This window comes from Solanum tuberosum, unplaced genomic scaffold (genome assembly GCF_000226075.1).
Source record: "Solanum tuberosum cultivar DM 1-3 516 R44 unplaced genomic scaffold, SolTub_3.0 scf00116, whole genome shotgun sequence".
In the NCBI taxonomy this organism is placed as follows: Eukaryota; Viridiplantae; Streptophyta; class Magnoliopsida; order Solanales; family Solanaceae; genus Solanum; species Solanum tuberosum.
Genome location: NW_006239040.1, coordinates 558,118 through 578,712, shown reverse-complemented (window position 1 = coordinate 578,712; position 20,595 = coordinate 558,118). Strand labels below are relative to the sequence as shown.

Below are 20,595 nucleotides of genomic sequence, written 5' to 3'. Positions count from 1 at the left end.
TGGCTCGTCCTTGAACGAGCCACGAGAACTTCCCTCACCCTCCGTGGTAACATCCGTGACCTTTTCATGTTACCTACTTGCTTCCGATCTGTTACCCATCTCGACCTCTCACTCGTTTCTCCTTGGGGACATCCCCTCCTATCTCCACGCGCCGCCTCTAGCGACGGTGGCGACGATGCTGATTCCATCCTCATCGCACACCTCCTCCGCCACGCGTTTCCTATAGTTACTTCGCTCATTGTCTACGCACGTAGCCCACATACCCTCCAGTTTTTGCCAGTTCAGTGGCCTCACCTTAAGTATATTAAGCTTGTTCGTTGGCACCAGCGGCCTCAATTAGCTAGTGGGGATGAATTCAACTTGCTGTTTCAAGGATGCCCGCAATTGGGTTCGCTTGATTTATCTACTTTTTACTGTTGGACTGATGATATTCCTCCAGCTCTTGAATTGAATCCTCTTGTAGCGGGTAATCTAACAGTGTTCAATCTGATGAATGCTTCGTTTTCGGAAGGTTTTAAGACGGATGAGATTAGAGTAATAACGAAATGTTGTCCTAATTTGAAAGAATTGAAAATTGCTTGTATGTTTGATCCTATGTACATTGGGTTTGTTGGGGATGAAGCTTTGGTTTGTATATCTACCAATTGCCCCAAATTAACAGTGCTTCATTTAGCAGATACGTCTACTTTGTCTAATTGCAGGGCTGATCCAGATGAGGAGGGGTTTACGACAGATGATGCGAAATTTAGTGTTTCAACTTTGATTGAGGTATTTTCGGGTCTTTCCTTACTTGAAGAGCTTGTATTAGATGTTTGTAATAATGTTAGAGATAGTGGTCCTGCTCTGGAAATACTGAACACGAAATGTCCCAAGTTGAGATCTTTGAAGTTGGGGCAATTTCATGGTGTTTCTATGCCAATCGGCTCTAAGTTGGATGGAGTTGCGCTTTGTCAGGGGCTTAAATCGTTGTCGATTAGAAATGTAGGTGATTTGGATGATATGGGGTTGATAGCAATTGGTAGAGGGTGTTCAAGATTAGCCAAGTTTGAGATTCAAAGTTGTAAAAAGATCACGATGAGAGGAATGAGGACGCTAGCTTCTTTGCTCTGGAAAAGTCTGGTTGATGTCAGGATATCTTGCTGCAAGAATCTTGGAGCCTCTTCCTCGTTGAAAGCATTGGAACCAATACAAGAACGTATCCAGAGGCTCCATATTGATTGCGTGTGGGATAGTGTTGAAGAAATTGAAAATATTAATGGTGTTGAATACGGGTTTGATCTCAATAAGACCAATGGAGGTGAGGCATCAACTCATGGTAATGGATTTGGGGACACATTTGGATCCATGGATGATGATATCATGTTTAACAGGAATAAACGATGCAAGTACGATTATGATCTTAATAGTGTTTGCATGGAAGACAATGGCCATGGGAATGGCTTTGGTGGACGGACATGGGACCGGCTGCAATATCTCTCACTTTGGATTGGTGTCGGTGATCTTTTAACTCCTTTAGCAGCTGCAGGTCTTGAACATTGTCCTAACTTGGAGGAGATCAAGATTAGAGTGGAAGGAGATTGCAGGCTATGGTCAAAACCTTCAGAGAGGGCGTTTGGGTTGAGCACCCTTTTGCGGTACCATAAACTTGTGAAGATGCATTTGGATTGTGGAGATATCATAGGTTACGCACACACTGCCCCGTCGGGGCAGATGGATTTGAGCTTGTGGGAACGGTTTTATCTCTTTGGTATTGGAACTTTGAATCTCAAGGAGCTTGATTACTGGCCACCACAAGATAGGGATGTTAATCAAAGGAGTCTATCCCTGCCAGCAGCTGGGCTGCTCCAAGAATGCATCACACTCAGAAAGTTGTTCATCCATGGAACGGCACATGAACATTTCATGATGTTCCTGCTTAGAATCCCAGACCTACGAGATGTACAGCTGAGAGAAGATTACTATCCGGCACCAGAGAATGACATGAGTACAGAAATGAGGTCGGACTCCTTGAGCCGCTTTGAAGCGGCTCTAAACAGACGACAGATTTGTGATTGATGCAAGGAACATATTACATTGTTCAATTTTCCATTATCTAATTTCCCTTGGTTTTATTCCTGATTCATTCAAGGAACAGGTACTGTTATGCAACTTCCCTATGCCCAGTTATCATAGATTATATTCCTGGGATAGTAGTGTTGTCATATTTAATATCCAGATCTTCTGTATAGTTTTCTGCATCAGTTAAATTACGCATTTTGAACAAAAAATATTAACAACTTTGGGTGTAATTCGAGTGAAATGGATGTATGAACTCTACTTTTGATCCACAAAGGATGAACATTTTTATATTATGCTTCTAATACTGTTCATCTCTGAAACGAAAGAGATTTCACCAGTAGAGTGAGTGTTCAGTCTTGCTGTCATGTGAGAACTTCCTCCAAGTAGTGTTCAGGAAAGCGAGCGCTTCATCGCTTAAAGCGATGCGAGCCTTCTACGCTTCACAGACTAGAATGAGTATGTGAGTGCTTCATCGCTTAAAGCGTGAAGCGGGGCCTTATCGCTTTTTTCCGCTTCACGCTTCCCTGAACACTCCAACTGTCTTTCATTCAGCAGTCTGCATACAAAAGATAAACGATGGAACACAGGAGAAAATAAATGAATTTGAGTCTACATAGGCCTCTGGTATCAACATCTACAATTGACTGCAATTGATTTACCAAAGGTCCTTCAGGTACGTCTAATCTTCATATCTCATCGAAAACGGTACGTACAACCTAACTTGTAGTCATCCATTTTGGAGTTCCATTCATATAGCACACATACTATGCTGAGTCAGCGCGAAAGGTGTCAAAATGACACAGTGAAGGTCTCCTACGAGTGTTTAAAATGTACTAGGCTTACTTGAGATGTCTAAGTGAAAAGTCGTGCACACATTAGGTATCTGTCGATACCTTCTGCTTTCTTTTAATTATTTGATCAAAGATCAAGGAGCATCTATGGTTGTTTCAATATTTAAGTGGTTGTACTCTTTTTTTTTTTCCAATGACAAAAAACTTGCATTGTTTTGTATTGTGTTCATATCCTAGTTAGTTTCACCCTCATCCGTGTCCAATAGATCACACAAACACAACTTTATTATTTTATTATTACGAGAATCAATCTTGTAGTGCTTCCAACACTAGTACAAATACTAGATTGGTGAAAATATATAAACAATGTTTTGCTAGACACATTGTATACATTCACATTTGACAAGACCAAAGCAATATCAACAAACAAAAATAATTTCAAAGTGAACAAACTCTCCATTCCCAAAAATTCAATACTCAGGGACTGGAAGGTCTTCTTCTGAAGGTGGTGCCAAAATCCACTCTCCATTTTTATCAATAACCATTCCTTTATTCTTCTCAATCCACCACGACCCTGGAATCAAGTACTCATCTTTCAACAATGAAGATGACTTGTTCACCAAAGCTACACTCCTCTTCACTTTCAACTCAAACTTCTTATCTTCCCCGTTCCATCCTGCCACAACATGTAACATCCCCTGCAAGTTGTGCCAATCTCCCGCGACTTTTGAATCCTTTAAACTCGGAGACTTTCTGCTATCGATGACTAGATCTATACCTGTTGAAGAATCATTCAAAGTTGTAAGAAATCAAATTTATATAGGATTTATTTTATTCATGCTACATAAGATTTATAGTCAAATTTATCTAGAAATATTTTTATAATTCTAATTGAGTATATTCTGCAGTCTGCACCAGTATAAACATATGTACCTTAACCTATTCTCTTATAGCATAAAAATAGTAGAGAATTGTAAGGGCTGATTTCTCAGATGGTCACTCAACTATTATTATCTTAGAAAGTCGTCTTTCTTCTTGATTCAGATTTTTTCAACAAAGAAATTGACTTTCTGATATAATAACTGTTTAGTTGAGTGTCGATATGAGAAATCAACTCAAAATTGTAATGATATTTCCTTCAATACCTGAATTCACATACCCAAATAGAGCACTTGGGTAAAGGGGAATGAGATCAATCTTGTTCTTAACATGTAAGATATTCAAGTTTGGGAATTTCTTGATTCTTTCATTGAATGCCTTGTTCCCAACTTGTGGACTACCAAATACAATTGCAGATACTGGAATATCAGCTGGGACACCATTTTCAACCACATCAAATGATGCTAAAACAGCTAGGCTAGCACCAAGACTATGCCCAGTAAAAGTTATACTCAAATTCTCATCTTTATACTCATTTCTTAACTTTTGAATCTTTGCTTGAAGTTGTTCTCTTGCACTTAGTCTTGTGAAGGGTGATTTCGGGTTACTTGAGACGTAAATCTTAAGCCACCCGTCCATTACTTTGACCTCGTCCTCGTCCTCATCCTCATCCTCACCCTCATCGTTCTTGTTGTTAACGCCTTTTTGGAGAGACTTAGGATGAAGCAGAGGGTCAGCTGAATCAGGACGAGCACCTAAAACATTGATCCATTCATAACTCCTAGCTGTGCCACGAAACACAACGTACACTTCCCTACGTCCTAGTTTACGACTGACTTCATCAGTCGTAATGGCTATATAGCCAATCCAATTAGACTCTCTGTCCCACGATTCGCGAGACAGAGAGTGGAGGAAAATGGCTTCAAGTGCGCCTATTTTAGCAGTAGCATAGAGGAAGCAATAGATTTTATAATCGGTAGAGGATTCTAGCATGACTTTGTTGAAAAATGAACTTTTACCATAACGACTCGTGCCACAATACTTGGAATTTTGGTCATTGTTGAAAGCATCGTAAGTAGCTTGACAAAAGTCACCGCACCGGAGAATTAGACGCCGGAGAGGGAGATTTAGAGGTTGAAGAAGGCCATCCCAATCTTTGCTTCCTAAAAGTTCATGCCATGTTGGTTCTTTTTCCATCTTAGAGGATAGATAGATAGTTTTTTTTTTTTTTCAATTTGAGGGGGAAGTTTATTTGGTGTAGAAGAAGATAATGTAACAAGGATTTAAGAAGAAAGTTGTTCTATTTTCCTCCACATGTTATGAGATAGAATAGTATACTATAACTACACACTAGTTTTGTTGATAAAATAGATGTGAGTTTTGTCAGATGGTGGGGATACTAGACGCAGACAGATTCAAAATTTCAAGTTTATAGATATTTAGTAAATTATTGTGAACGTCGTAATATCTAGTGAGCCATATATGCCATAATGCAAACGGAAACAAATTTCCCATATAATGAGTGTGTGTTGAAGGGGAAAATGGAAAATTTATGTGGATATACATTTCGATTGTCTGCTTACTAAATGTGATACAAGTACATACTATTCATTTGGCTGTATATATTATACATACATTATATGTATATATCTATTACTTAACTATAAGTGACTAAGTGTGGATAACCACACGGTGGCGGTCGACATGCCTGTTTTACCGGTGTGGTTTCACACTTTTACTACTCTTTCCCCGTTTTAATTTGTTTATGTTATTTTTAAACAATTTTATATATTTAAAATACTTAACTATATGCGTGGATAACCACACAAATGATGGTCAACATGCCTGCTTCACCCGTGGTTCCACACTTCTACTATTTTTGTCTACTTTTTCTCTTCGTTTTAATTTGTTTATTTTATTTTTAAAATTATTTTATATATTTAAAAATTATGTAGAAATATTATAAATCATGATAATTGATAACTTGAAATATTTAAAAAACATATAAAAATTCAATTGCTTATAAAAAAATTGATTTATTCATAAAACTAATCTATTTGTGTCACATAAAATGAGACAAAAGAAGTAACATGTATTATTTAGTTTTTCAAATACGTAAATTTTATTTTTTTTAAAATTGTGTCTAAATTTAAACAACCAAATATGATAGAAGAGCCGGAGCATCTTAATTGATGAGAATTTAATTCTCACGTTTATAATTCCCTTTCCCATTTCAAAAGATATCACACAAATAAAATATTCCACTTATTTTAATTTGTTTAATCCATTTTAACTTCACACAAAGTTTAAAAAATATAAAATATTTGAAATTCTGTAATCTTAAATTAAAATTACATAAAAAATACTAAATTTTTTCTTTAATCTTAATTTTAAATTGCCACCAGCAACATGATAAATTAAAATTAAAAAATTACTAAAAGTCATTTATCTAAATACGAACCAAAAAAAATGTTGACATTAAAGGTATAACAATAATCAGACTTCAATACAAATGCCACGATAACAAATAAGCCTTCTACATCAGCTAATTCTTCTTCCATGAGGGATTTCAATGAAACAACATTTTTGAATTTCCCGTTCATCATATCGACCGACCCAGACCCCGCATCAAACCCAAAAACTAATTAATAAGACAAACAAGGTAGCAAATTAGCCTTTAAAATCTACCAAACTTAAAGTGTCGCCAGCTAGCAACACTTTTTTCATCACTTTTCTCTCATCTTATTATATATTTATATATATAAAAAAATATATATATTTATGTATATACTTACACTATAGTGCAACATGTAGTTCATGCAAGCCTATTACTCTAACATTGTAACACGTAGCCTTTTCTCCACTCCTTTAAAACTAACACCAATCCCTCTTACAAAAAAAAATCATCCATCTCTTTTACAACACAAAAATTCTGTTATTCATCATCATTATTTGTATCATCAACTATGGCTGATCGTACTCAATATCCACAACAAGTTCAAGTTCATCCTTCAACTCGTTATGAAGGTGGTATGGCCACACTTCTTCCTTCAAAAGGTCCTTCAACTAGCCAAATTCTAGCTGTTGTTACGCTTGTTCCCGTCGGCGGGATTCTTCTCGGACTTGCCGGGCTTACTCTTCTCGGGACTATTGTTGGGCTTGCTGTTGCTACCCCCGTTTTCCTACTCTTTAGCCCCGTCCTCGTACCCACTGCTATTACCGTTGCACTAGCCGTCACTGGTTTCTTAACTTCAGGTCAATTTATACTCTTTCTGTTTCAATTTATGTGTAGATGAGTTTTTTTTTAGACATGTTTCAATTTGACAAGAGTATAATTCTGTAAGTGAAAATTCTGATTATGTCACTGGGTTCTTAACTTCAGGTCAATTTATACTCTTTTTGTTTCAATTTATGTGTAGATGCGTTTTTTTAGACATGTTTCAATTTGATAAGAGTATAATTCTGAAAGTGAAAATTCTGATTCCGTCACTAGGTTCTGGGTTCTTAACTTCAGGTCAATTTATACTCTTTATGTTTCAATTTATGTGTAGATGCATTTTTTAGACATGTTTCAATTTGACAAAGAGTATAATTTGACAAGAGTATAATTCTGAAAGTGAAAATTCTGATTTCGTCTCTGATATATAGGTGCATTTGGATTAACGGGTTTATCATCACTATCGTGGATTGTGAATTACTTTAAACAAGGGAGGACAACGATGGAGCAGTTGGATTACACGAAAAGGCGAATTCAGGAGCGAGCAGCAGAAGCAGCGGCGCAAGTGGGACAAAAGACTAAGGAGGCTGGGCAAGCAATACAGAGCAAAGCACAAGAAACGAAAGAAAGTGCTAGAACTTAAAATCAGTTTGGGTTTTTATATTTTGAATGAAAATAATGTTGTGTAACATGCACTTCTGCTTTTGTAAGTGTTGTGTGCAGTGTTAGGTTTAATTTCCTTTTGTAATGGTTGTTTTGATCGTCTCTGCTGTTTTGTTATTTGTAATTTAATAATATTCCAAATCTCTTTTTATTGTAATTGCATTTTCTATGCTCACATCGCCCTTTGGCGCACCTTATTTAGCAAGGTCTAAAGTGATAATGTATGCACCATAAATTCAGTGTTGCGATATCCACATAAATTTTAAAAATGACACTGTAGAGTGAAGAACAGCTCTAATCAAGGTAATTCAAGTTAAAAAGAAATATGAAGAATTAATTAATTAGAGGTGTGATTATATTATTAATAAGGTTTTATCAAGCTGAAGTTGTCGAGATTTTTTTTCTTGAATTACATTAGCAATGTCCATGTACATGAAAAATAACGGTAGTTATTTGGTATGTTTTTTTTTTATAGTATAGAATTAAAATTGGAGCTAGAGTTTTTTTTTTTTCATTCGGTGTTTGGGCTTCATAGCACTGCAGTGTTCTTTCGGAGTGATGCTTTCAATATGATTTTCTTCATATTCAGGCCATGCCTGAATCCGTCCAATATGACTTTAATCCGACACCAGCCGTTCTCCATATTCAGGGCATGAATCCGACACCAGCCGTCCCACCACTGGTCCATTCAAGCAGCGGATTTTCTCCATATTCAGGGCATGAATTCGTTCAATATGATTTTCTCCATATTCAGGGCATGAATCCGACCCCAGCCGTCCCACCACTGGTCCATTCGCATGGGTTTACAAACCCATGTTGGTGGAGTTGGAGTTCTGTTTAGCATGCTTTTTGCAAAAAAACAAAACATATTTCGATTTGAATGTACGTTTTTAATATATCGTTTGTACCTCCAATTTATAAAAAATAGCAAAATCACCAACCTGACTTATTTATTGGGATAAGGGTCTGAAAAATATCCCAATTTTGGTCGGATTTGCTGTTGCGATACTAAACTTTCATGAGGACCTATTACCTCCCTAGACTATTTAATACCGTATTTTTTACCCCCTAAACTATTTAATAGTATATTTTAAAGGTATATATGTGCTCACGTGGACACATTACTATTTATAATTTTGTATTATTTTTTATGTCCACGTGGACAAATATATATGTTTAAAATACGGTATTAAATAGTCTAGGGAGGTAATAGGTCCTCATGAAAGTTTAGTATCGCAACAGCAAATTCGACCAAAGTTGGGATATTTTTTAGATCCTTATCCCTTATTTATTTAAAACAGATAATCAAATTTATTTTGAAAAATTAATATCACAAAATAGATGAGTCACATAATATCATAAGATTAGACAAACTTCTTTTCATTTTATTTGAAAATTTTAAAGCTAGAATTGAAGATAAAGTTGTGTTTGGTTATAGGTTTTGCAAACAATATGATGTACTTTTCTTAAAAAATAGGAAATATAATTTAAATGAGGTCATTTCTAAATAAAAAAAAATTAAGTGAAAAAGAAAAATATGATGAAAATGAAAACAAAAATATTGAATGTTTTCTAAATTCCAAAGGCAATTTGAAATTTGCATACTCAAATACTGTTTTTTTTTTCAAATAAAGTAAAATAAATTTTCGGAAATAAATAAATACTCATTTATATTATTATCTTTGGTACCCATAAAAAGAAGAGGAAAAGGTTCATGTAATAAAGCATAGAGTACAATACGAAATGCAATCCAAGTGAGCTTAAACTTAACCCGCATTCCGAAAATACCCCTAGGTTCAGAAATAAGCAAAACAGCGCAGCTCTAATTATAATACACAACACATATATATACAGTTGGATCAAACTAGGGTTTCTCTCACTCTTCTCTTCTTCCTCTCTGTGTGTGTGAACCCTAAACTCCTGCCGCCATGGTATCTCTCTATGCCCTTCCATTTCGATGAATGTTGTTGCTTTTTTGCATATGAGTATTTGAAATCTAATGTACTCTGTTTTTTTTTTTTTTGTGATTAGGCTTCAGAGAAGAAATTGAGCAATCCAATGAGGGATATCAAAGTCCAGAAGCTCGTACTCAACATCTCCGTTGGTGAAAGTGGAGATCGTCTCACTAGAGCCGCAAAGGTGTGAATACCTAATTTGCTGTAAAAGATGAATTAGTATTAGAGTGAAATGAATCTGAATAGAGCTGAATAAGATTTGGATTAGTTTTAGTATTGAAGTGTAGATAGTTAATTGAATGTGTGTTTTATTGTATTTTTAGGTATTGGAGCAACTCAGTGGCCAAAGTCCTGTTTTCTCCAAAGGTATGCTTTTGAATTGCATTCTGCAGTTTGTTTTTATTGTTATTTGATTTTGTATGTTATGACTGGTTTCAGTTTCTTATGCACATTTGATCGAACATGCTTTTCGGTTCTTCGAGCTTTGTTTGTGTCAAAGAATGAATTTTTGCTTATATATGGAGTCTCACTATTAGTGTTTGAGCTGTTTGATTTTGGTGATTTGTTGAAGTTTGGATTTAATTTGTTTCTGTAGGAATATAGATAAAAAAAGAGAGTTTCTAAGTAATGTGGATTTAGTATGAACTTATGAGTGCTCTCAGTTGGTCAAGTTTGTGTAACAATTTGAAATAATTGGAACTTGCTTAACTTGGTGCTACAAGTTATGCATATTGTTCCTCATTTGTGTTTCATTGATATTGGATATTTTGTACTCATGTTTAATGCAATTATCCATGATATGTATGGTTTGGTGTTGTTTGTCTTTTAACTTGCTAAACATTATCTGATTTTGCATTGCTTACTGTTCATGTTTTCATGTGCTTTCTTTATTCCCATTGACAGCAAGGTATACTGTCCGATCCTTTGGAATCAGACGTAATGAAAAGATTGCCTGTTACGTCACTGTCAGAGGAGAAAAAGCTATGCAACTCCTTGAGAGTGGATTGAAGGTCAAGGAGTATGAGTTGTTGAGGAGGAACTTCAGTGAAACTGGATGCTTTGGATTTGGTATTCAGGAGCACATTGATCTTGGAATCAAGTAAGCATGTTATTGAGATCTTGCTTTAATTCGTTATTCAGACTGCTTTTTAATCCTACATATTTAGCTTAGGAGGTGTTGCTAGCTTTTATTATGCCAAAACAATTACTCATGCGCGTTCACATATTTACCGGTTGATCATCTTCTAGAAGTGTAGTTGCTTCTTCCATGAGTTTACAGGGAATAGTTCTTACCTTGAAAAATGTTTACTATATGAGGCTAGGAGGTTATATCAGCTGGTCGGTCATGTTGTGCTCTTATAATTCATTGACATACTATTCCTTCGTGTTAAAGGTATGATCCTTCAACTGGTATCTACGGTATGGATTTCTATGTTGTCCTGGAACGCCCAGGATACCGTGTTGCCAGACGTCGTAGGTGCAAGTCTCGGGTTGGGATCCAACACAGGGTCACAAAGGAGGACTCAATGAAGTGGTTCCAGGTCAAATATGAAGGTGTTATCCTTAACAAGTCCTCAAACATCCAGTAAGCCGAGAGCCGACTGCGGATCAGTTTATCTGATAGCAAGTTTATGTTTATGCATTTTGTAGACCAACATCTAATTACTCCTAGAGTTGAATAGTTTTCAAGAGTTGCTGTTATTTGGCACAGTATGCTTGTTTTCATTTTGGTTTATGAGACCCAATTCAATCTTAATATATCCTTTTTATGTTAGTTTCCTGTTGTGCAATTCTATAAGAAGCAGAACACATCAGTTTTTCTCAAGTCTAACTAATCAAACTAATAAAAATATTCTAGTTGTATTTTTTTCATTTATTTTATGGTATATATTGCTACATTGACTCTACAAAACATACTATATGAGATATTTTCTCTAGTTAAAGTATATATTGGTTACCTACCTCTCTATCTTAGAGATTTGCGTAGTTAATTATCAAATTTGAATTGGTCTGAGAGTGCTTGGACTAGTTGGAATATTGTGATTATCAACTATTAAGAAATTAATTTTCTAGTGCCCTGGTTGTTGAGGCAGCAAATAATTCACTTTTTTATATACTCAAATGGTGATTTAATTTGCTTATGAAGTCACCAAATCTTTTTCTTAGTGGTATTCCTTGTAAGTTGCTCGTTTATCACTTTTACATTTTTGGATTTTTGGGGGTGGGTTTAATTATAATAATATGAGCTTCAAACCAAAATCTTGCAAAGTGCTTGTTGACTATCTATAAAAGTTTCAATATTTGAATAGTAATAAATTTAAGAGTAATGACTTGGATATAATCAGTTAAATTATATTAATGATATAACAAAAAGTTATACTCCATTATCAATGCATATAACTTAAATTTTTAAAGGACAAAAGATAATTTTTCCTTCATTCTTTAAAAAATTGTTGATATGAATAATTCATTTATGTCCTAATATAATACATCAATTTCAACTTTCAAATTCAGAAGCAGGAAGGGCAACCTTTTTTGGATGTTCCATGAGGGAAGATGCAATAATTGTTGAGTGTGTGAATAAAGTATCGCATGAAAAATAAAAAAAACACTTATAACCTCATGTGAGGCCTTTAGGAGAAATCATGTGTGTTGACTTAGGTCAAAACAGATAATACCATACTATGTTTTGAGTATCATTGAGCCACTGGAATTGAACAACTCGTATCGGAGCTAGTGATTGGACAAGACAAGCATGACGATGGTGGAGTGATGATGGCGTAGAGCCCGATAAACTTAGTGCCTTTGGCCGTCTTATGGGCCACTTGCTATTTTCGCCCGTAACTTTAAAGACACATATACAAAAAAGAAGCCAATGATTTTTTAATGGTCATAAATACTCGATTGATATGGTGACACACAATTAATCTTCAAATTAGCCCCTGAACAATGATAGACCATATATAACGTAGTTCAAGAGGGAGATTGTTTAGGTATTTATGAACAAAGTTCCACGTGAGAAATAGAAAAAGCTACTTATAAGGTGCTTGATACTCCCAACAATGTGAAGGCTTTTTTGGGAAACCGTCCTGACTCGATCCAAAACAGATAATATTACATCAGATTAAGAATATTTTTGAATTGTTTTAGCCCAACAACAATGACCATAATCATCAAGATACAAGACATGAGTAACACCCAGGGGTAACACCTAGTGACCAATGAAGTAGGCTAAAAATCATGAAACAAAAATACTAACTGATTTCTTTCCACTCATCCTAGCCTTGGTGGCGGAATTACCTAATACCTATTGCTGATGAGAGATTAACTATGTATCGTAAAATTAGTCAAGATGCACGAAAGATAACCATATACATACAAGACTTGAGTAGTCTATAGAATCTTTGGACAAGAAAATTTGATGAAAGAATCAAGCTATATTTACATTTGCAACAAGCCAAATTAGGCCACAAAATGTGAAGCAAACTACAAACAAACAAAAATAAGCAAATGATGAAATCATAGAAAGAAGCACAAACAATGTTATGTTTTTTTTTTCATTTGAAAGTTGATGCAACAGTTTGAGCCCAAAATCTAAGATTATGTTTCATATTCATATCATTATTCATAGCTGGAAATCTCCATTTCAACAATTTTTTACTCATTTTTCTTTTTTCAAGAATCTCCCATGCTTCAGAAAGATAAGGCCTTTTATGAACAATATCCTTCTTTTTATTTTCAACTTTTTCATCAACAATTCCCCATTTCTCCAATCCAGGAACAATCGTAACCAAACTTGAATTCTTATCTTCTTCACTAAACTCAAATCCCAAATCCATAAACCCCTTTAATTCCTCAAGTTCAAGCTCCGATGAGCTTCTCCGAATTCGAATAATTCCCTTAACTCCTTTTCTAGCATTTATTTTTACTTCTTGTGCAACTCTGTTATGTGTGATAATAACAGAAGTTGGAGAGTTCCCAAGTTGACTACTAAAACTCGGACTTGTATCTGATCCTTCAAAAATGTTCTGCTTTTGAATGATCTGACACGCATCTGACGATATTTTTGAAGAGTAATCACTTTGTGATCGACCTAAGAGATTTGATGATTCTTGAATTTCATGAGGATTTTCTTGAAATAGTTTCTTGAATTTATGTGTGTTGGTAAATAATATTTCTTGTTCAAACCAATAAGTATCAAAGAGCTTGAGGAGTAGTACTTCTTCAGCAGCCATATATTAATTGTGCATTAGAAAACAGAATTTTTGTTTTTTTTTTCCTAAGCAAATCTTGGCAGTTATATGGTATGGTATATATATAAGTATATTTTTATTGAATATTGAGGATGTTATTGGAATATGATCAAATATTATTCGAATCTTATTATAAAAAATAGGTCCACATTTCTCCTCTAGAAGACTCTAATATTTTTTTTATGTGCTAAGCACCATTGGCTCTTCCAATTATTGTTGTGTTAGTTGGAAAATCAAGTCAACTCCAATGGCCTAACATTTCTCTTTCAAGTGTTACGGATAAAAAACACACTCAAACTATCACTTTTTTTTATGAGTTTCATACTTTAACTATCTATTGTTTCTTTACCTACTTGAACTTTCACTTCCTTTGTATCAAAAATTTAAAACATACCTCGATGCTGAATATGCGCGTATAAGTCAACTCATCATTTTATTGGTGCCTCAATATGGTGTTGAATGATAGATTATGCCGTCTGATTGGGCTAATATGCATTTTCTTATACAAAATTATGTGAATCATTAATATTTTGGTGCTTACAACTACGTATAAGATTTGTAGTTTAGTCTTGAAAAGAAGCTAGCATAATGTAGCATATTCCAAATTGAAGGCATAAAACTTGCACATGATGAACATTCACCTCTCTAAAACATTAATTTTAGCAATGACGGTCAAAAATATATTTGAACTATTATTTTTCATGAGTTTCACATTTTAATTATCAGTTTTTTTTAAATTTGAATTATCATCATCTATGTATTGAACATAACACTTAATTGAGTAGATAATGATAACTTAGGTAGAAAAAAGAAACAACTATTAGTTAGCCTAATAAACTTTGTGGTGTGTTTGACATAGATGATAATAGTTAATGTAGAAAAAGAAAATAATTAATAGTTATAATGTGAAACTAGCGAACAATGATAAGTTTTTAAATTTATTAGATCTTTTTTCAATGAGAGACTTAACTCACACTAAGATGAGTTTCGAGTTTTTTCCCTATTAAAACAATACCCTTACTTCTTCATTTTCTAATTTTGTAATTCTAAGGTTATATATTTTATAAGAATTTGACTAGTTGTAAAATTTAGTACATGTTTGAATAATCGATTGACATTTGAAAATAATAATAATTAGTGTTGAAGTTACGTAGAAATAGGGTATTTTGAAAAGTGAAGTTGTATTTTGAATGAAAGCACAATTAAAAACTCTCGAAAATTTCTAATAAAATGATAGATTAGTTTGATAAACAAACACTTAGCTTTCACTAAATACTTTATTTAAATATTATAGCAACTTTGAATATAATAACATTAATTCAATTATTGTAAAATCTTTTTAAGCAGTAAAAATAATTATTATAACTAAATATCTCTTTTATTGTAGCGAGTACGTATGGACAAACAGGGTCTTAAAAGGTAAATCTTCTTTGCCTTAGTTATTGATAAGTACCAGCTTTTGTTAATTTGGTTGGTAGTGACACGATATAATCATTTTTAAAGATGAGATAATAGAGGTGAATACAATGGATTTGACAAATAAGTAGGACATACATCTTTGGATATTTATGTGATTTTATCATCACTTGATGTGGATGTCATTAGGAAATTAATGTGTAATTTCCTAGCAAATTCATGTACTTTTCCATCTTAATGTCAAATCAATCTTCTTTAATCACTTTAAAAAATGATAGGCGGAGAGGCAAAGGTAGAAGCTCAGATACAATTTCGATCGAATAAATTTATCAATATGTATATATATTAAATGTAAAATACAATTATTAATTCTTAAACTTATCGTTTTAAAATTCAAAATTTTGATTTCGCTTTTAGTGGCAGAGTCAAAATTTTAACTAGCTAAAGTGATTCAAAATATATTAAAAAAACAAATCAACACACAATTTTTTAAAACATTTATACTGTATATACATAACAAGTAATTTTTCTATGAAAGAAATTCGAATGAACCTCTTGTGCTCCTAGCTTTGCTCTAATTAAATGTGATTATTCCACACACGTACTTTAGATTAACAAATTCAATGGTTTGGGCAGTGTATATATACATACTTTTTTTTCCGGTTTTAGTTCGATATTCGATATCTGTATTAAAATCAGACTAAATTCGAATTGCACAAGGCTCAATTGGTAGACCGTTTCAAAAGCGGATTTTCAGCTCCTGCACGAATTAGGGACCTCCATAAGAGTGTTGTAATCATCTCAAATCGTGTATAAATAGTATAATTTTCTGTCAAAGGAGATTCATCTGGTTCAGATGAACTCCTAGCCCCAAGCTGGATCCACCCCTTTATATAACCATAAAAAAGAAACATAATAATTTTATTAGGTATTAAAAATTTATAAAAATACAAATAAAACAATTAAAAGTTAGTTAGACATTTGATGGATTGAGTTAGTCTAGTCCATTTCAGCTCAAGTAACTTTTAAACAAGTTATTTATCAACTCAACTCATAAAACCTTGTCAAATTCAGTCCAATCCACTCATTTAACACCCCTACTTGTACGTTTGCCTTCGTCAACAGGAGATATTAGAAGGGTGTGCACAACTAAAATCTAGAGCTATGCCACCACCTCCCCAAATTCTAGTAAGATTCGTAATATTTTAAACTAGCGTGTATCCAAGGAATTTACTCCTAAACTAGTGGGATATGGTAAGTTTCCCTTTAATATTTCTATTACTATGCAAAACATTCTTCTCAATAATATGATTTTCTTTAGATGTCCAACATTCAATTCCATGAAATAATATAGCATTGTTCTCATCATAATTGCTTTACAAAACTCAGTTTTTCATGTTTTAGATACAATATCACAAAACACTTCTTTTAGTTTACAAGTAAAACTTGAGGAAATTGAAAGGAGTCGAATCCATTCATTCACGTGAAACCATAACAACTTGCTTTCCAACATTGCGACCATAGAACAGACCAACTAGAGCCTTGGGAGCGTTTTCGAGACCTTCAGCTATGTCTTCCACATACACCATGTTACCGCCTTTTATTTGTGGAATGATCATTTCTATATACTTGGGGTAGAGATGAAAGTGATCTGAAACAATAAATCCTTTCATACAGATTCGTTTCGCGATGAGGCAGAGCAAGTTGTGCACCCCTTCAGTCTTCTTAAGGTTGTATTGTGAAATCATCCCACACATAGCAATACGACCATGAAGTTTCATATTCAGAAGAACTGCATCAAACATCTTCCCTCCAACATTATCAAAGTAAATGTCAATTCCATCAGAAAAGTACCTATAATAGGAATAAACCGATACAAAAAAAGGTCATATTTGTTAGTTATATCGTAGGTCTTAAATTCAACAGACATATCTGTTCATGAAAGAACATGACTATTATATACACATGCAATATCTCTTTAAGGAAAATGACTCCTCACGCCTCAAAGTCAGCTTCTTTTACCTCTTTACTATTGAAAAAGGTTTAATAATGCTCTCTGTTATACTATCAGTACATTAGTGGTGGAGCCAAGATTTTCATTAAAGAATATGAATAAGTAAAAACAAGATTTTCATTAAGAGGGTCTCGTAACTAATTCATGTATTAGTAATACATCCATAACTCTAGCCAGCTACCAAACGACCACTTAATGTTATAGTACTATCGGTCCATATATGTCCTTAACGTTATAAAAATGATTCAAATTCGTCCTTAGTGCCATATTAGTTAGTGTTTTCTAATGGGAAGTTATAAAACTACTAACCTCTTCAAAGCTGCATCTAAATCCTGCTCCTCTTTGTAGTTAAAAGCTTCATCAAAACCAAACTTGCTCTTCAACATATCAACCTTTTGTTTGGTTCCAGCACTACCAATAACATAACAACCTAACATCTTTGCAAATTGTCCAACAAGTTGACCAACTGCTCCAGAAGCAGCTGAAACAAACACAGTTTCTCCCTTCTTCGGAGAACAAACCTCATAAAAACCAACATAAGCTGTTATCCCAGGCATCCCTACAAAACAATAATTGCGTAAGCAGATCATCAATCCATTCCCCAACAAGCCAATGTGGACTCTAACACGGTAATATAATTAACACCCCCTTACATCTAGGTCCAACTGGAGCGTGGATTGAGATGAACGTAACGTAGTTCAAATACCATGTAAAGTGGTACTCTATTTGATAGAAAACAACATCAAGAAGCTAAGATAAAAAAGGATTATAAAACTCACCAAGGATTCCTGTATAATAGGAAAGAGGCACATTCTTGTCATGAATTTTAAATAGATAACTCTGAGTAGGAGTTACAATACTATATTCTTCCCATCCAATCATTCCCCAAACTAAATCACCTTCTTGAAAATTTGAATCACCAGACTTCAAAACTTTAGCCACTCCACATCCTGTGATAGGCTAGATATATAACACAAAAGAAAACTACTTATCATACACGTAACACAAGGGCGACTCAATAAAATAGGTGAAACACTTACGTAACCAGGAGTGAAGGATTCAACATAGCTATCTTCAAGATTTTTCATGCGGGAACGCATGTAAGGGTCACAAGACAAGTAAAGATTCATCAAAACAACAACATTAGAACCTTCTTGAACATTCAATTTAATGTTGTTATTCTTAAATTCCATATCAGATTCCTTAGGATAACCTTCCACATAATGTTTTAGAATGATCTGTTTGTTGTTCATCATTTCTTCTACCATTTCTAACTTTATTAATGTGAATGAAGAGCTGTTATAAAAGTGTATATTATATAGATATATGAAACATTAATACACTATATTGTAAGTTATTAATTAAAAAAAGAACAATTGGACGATAGATACTATGTGGAAAAAAAGTAGGAAGACGGATTTTTTTTCATCTATATCAAATAATTTGGGACATAGGGAATAATACTATATATTATGTACAAATCAGATAAAATGTACTATAAATCACAATAAATGACAGTTTAAATATCAAATTATAATATAGAGATTTCATTTGTATTACATAAATTAGGACAATTGGAGTAATATATAATTTGAAAAATACGTAAGAAAAGAAGTACTTACTATATACCACAACAATTAACAACTTAAAATATCTAAAAAAAATTAGTTGATCTCGAAATTCATTCTGTGCTACATAAATTAAAACAAAACATATCCTAAATTATGAAAAAATTACGTAAAACACACTATAACTCATAATATAGTTAACAAATTATATAAAATATATAAAAAATTAATTGACTCCAAATTTCATCAGTATCATATATATAAATTGAACATGTATTGAACTCATACTAACACAAACTCTATATTTAGTATATATAGATTCGATATCACCTATGAAATTGCTAAAATGTTATATTCCTAGATACCAACCGGTATAATTATTAAATTAAAATATTGCTAGCTATCACTGTACTTTCCGTCAATATTAAATAATTCCAAAATCACAACTTCAAAATTCAACCTCTATTGAAGGATCAATAAGTTTGGAAAAGTGGTGGGAGGTGATGGCTTGAGAAATGGAAAAGAACAAGAGAAAAATAAAATAAAAATGGCTTAATGTAAGCCTCCGCGTCGTTGAGGAGTGTATCACACTCGCTTTGTCATGTCAACAGAAAGTATCAAAATGACAAATTGAAACTTGAACAAAGTATAATTTTGATGTTTAAGTGAAAGTTGATGCCAACTTTAGGTGATGACCGATGGGTTCAACCATTCATATAACATTGGTCTCATCATAATTGCTTTACAAACCTCAGGTTTTCATGATTCAGATACAATATCGCAAAATATTCATGTATCTCAATCATTATTTTTTAACCATAACACGTCTCTTACCGCAAGTAAGAACTTGCTAAGGAAATTGAAATGAGTCGAATCCATTCATTCACGTGAAACCATAACAACTTGCTTTCCAACATTGCGACCATAGAACAGACCAACTAGAGCCTTGGGAGCGTTTTCGAGACCTTCAGCTATGTCTTCCACATACACAACGTTACCGCCTTTTATTTGTGGAATGATCATTTCCAAATACTTGGGGTAGAGATGATAGTGGTCAGAAACAAGAAATCCTTCCATCCGGATTCGTTTTGTGATGAGGCAGAACAAGTTGTGCACTCCTTCCGTCTTCTCAAGGTTGTACTGTGAGATCATCCCACACACAGCAATACGACCACGAAGTTTCATATTCACAAGAACTGCATCAAGCATCTTCCCTCCGACATTCTCAAAGTATATGTCAATTCCGTTAGGAAAGTACCTAATAGAAATACAAATTGTTGTTCATCTTGTATTCCTAAGATACTTAGAACAAAACTTTGAAGAACTTGGTAAGACACAATAAAGTTTAAGAACATTTTCACAACTAGAAAATTAAAACTAGTAGAGAAACTAGAATCAGAAACAGATTAGAAAAAATATACGAAATATTTTTTCTTAAAGAAGAATTGTTGTCAATCTGTGTTTAAAGAATCTTACTGATTCCAATAAACTTTGCAGAAACACGAAGTTACCAAAGTTTAATGAACCAGTGAAGAACAGAAGAACATAAATTAATTCACAAATCTAAAATCTGTAACACATACCAGAATTTGGAAAAACAGAAAGAAGATCAAGCCCACTGAATGCACAGTGTCCCCTTAAGGAAATTATTCCCCTCTAGTATCCGAGGTTTGATTTGGAATATGTCCTCCCAGGATAGAATGATCTCAATCACCAGTGTATTGATACCCAAAACGCTGGTGTCAGCGAGCCACTCAACGGCAGTAAAGTACACTTAGAAT

At 33.9% G+C, this 20,595-nt stretch overlaps 7 protein-coding genes across 8 annotated transcripts in view; 3 read left to right on the top strand and 4 right to left on the bottom strand.

Annotated features, from left to right (window-relative positions):
- The window catches only part of LOC102599275 (F-box/LRR-repeat MAX2 homolog A-like), a 3,053-nt gene extending 705 nt beyond the window's left edge, over positions 1 to 2,348 (top strand). Inside the window, exon 2 of one of the 2 annotated variants that reach the window (XM_015309858.1) lies at positions 1 to 2,348. In XM_015309858.1, coding sequence (XP_015165344.1) covers positions 1 to 2,055 — 2,055 coding nt within the window. In that variant the 3' untranslated portion in view covers positions 2,056 to 2,348. The other variant, XM_015309859.1, reaches the window with a different exon arrangement.
- Positions 2,349 to 3,114: 766 nt separating this feature from the next.
- On the bottom strand, positions 3,115 to 5,045 carry LOC102598955 (phospholipase A1-IIdelta-like). The gene is made up of 2 exons (XM_006349963.2): positions 3,995 to 5,045; positions 3,115 to 3,627 (listed from the first exon to the last, which is right to left on the bottom strand). The coding sequence occupies exons 1-2, from the start codon at positions 4,923 to 4,925 to the stop codon at positions 3,320 to 3,322; spliced, it is 1,239 nt and encodes a 412-aa protein (XP_006350025.1). The 5' UTR covers positions 4,926 to 5,045; the 3' UTR covers positions 3,115 to 3,319.
- A 1,562-nt stretch (positions 5,046 to 6,607) lies between these two features.
- LOC102598628 (oleosin 5-like) lies at positions 6,608 to 7,783 on the top strand. The gene is made up of 2 exons (XM_006349962.2): positions 6,608 to 6,983; positions 7,377 to 7,783. The coding sequence occupies exons 1-2, from the start codon at positions 6,695 to 6,697 to the stop codon at positions 7,586 to 7,588; spliced, it is 501 nt and encodes a 166-aa protein (XP_006350024.1). The 5' UTR covers positions 6,608 to 6,694; the 3' UTR covers positions 7,589 to 7,783.
- A 1,662-nt stretch (positions 7,784 to 9,445) lies between these two features.
- Positions 9,446 to 11,337, top strand: LOC102598285 (60S ribosomal protein L11-1). The gene is made up of 5 exons (XM_006349961.2): positions 9,446 to 9,539; positions 9,640 to 9,747; positions 9,887 to 9,929; positions 10,467 to 10,662; positions 10,957 to 11,337. Exons 1-5 carry the CDS (start codon positions 9,537 to 9,539, stop codon positions 11,150 to 11,152), a joined length of 546 nt encoding a protein of 181 aa, XP_006350023.1. The 5' UTR covers positions 9,446 to 9,536; the 3' UTR covers positions 11,153 to 11,337.
- A 1,629-nt stretch (positions 11,338 to 12,966) lies between these two features.
- Positions 12,967 to 13,859, bottom strand: LOC107061093 (uncharacterized). The gene has a single exon (XM_015309837.1). It carries the CDS (start codon positions 13,796 to 13,798, stop codon positions 13,121 to 13,123), a length of 678 nt encoding a protein of 225 aa, XP_015165323.1. The 5' UTR covers positions 13,799 to 13,859; the 3' UTR covers positions 12,967 to 13,120.
- Positions 13,860 to 16,561: 2,702 nt separating this feature from the next.
- On the bottom strand, positions 16,562 to 18,537 carry LOC102596003 (2-alkenal reductase (NADP(+)-dependent)-like). The gene is made up of 4 exons (XM_006349956.2): positions 18,287 to 18,537; positions 18,026 to 18,206; positions 17,556 to 17,805; positions 16,562 to 17,086 (listed from the first exon to the last, which is right to left on the bottom strand). Exons 1-4 carry the CDS (start codon positions 18,512 to 18,514, stop codon positions 16,708 to 16,710), a joined length of 1,038 nt encoding a protein of 345 aa, XP_006350018.1. The 5' UTR covers positions 18,515 to 18,537; the 3' UTR covers positions 16,562 to 16,707.
- Positions 18,538 to 19,497: 960 nt separating this feature from the next.
- Positions 19,498 to 20,595, bottom strand: part of LOC102578654 (2-alkenal reductase (NADP(+)-dependent)-like) — an 8,780-nt gene continuing 7,682 nt past the window's right edge. Inside the window, exon 4 of the mRNA XM_006350071.2 lies at positions 19,498 to 20,082. Coding sequence (XP_006350133.1) covers positions 19,694 to 20,082 — 389 coding nt within the window. The 3' untranslated portion in view covers positions 19,498 to 19,693. The remainder of the gene's footprint in view (positions 20,083 to 20,595) is intronic.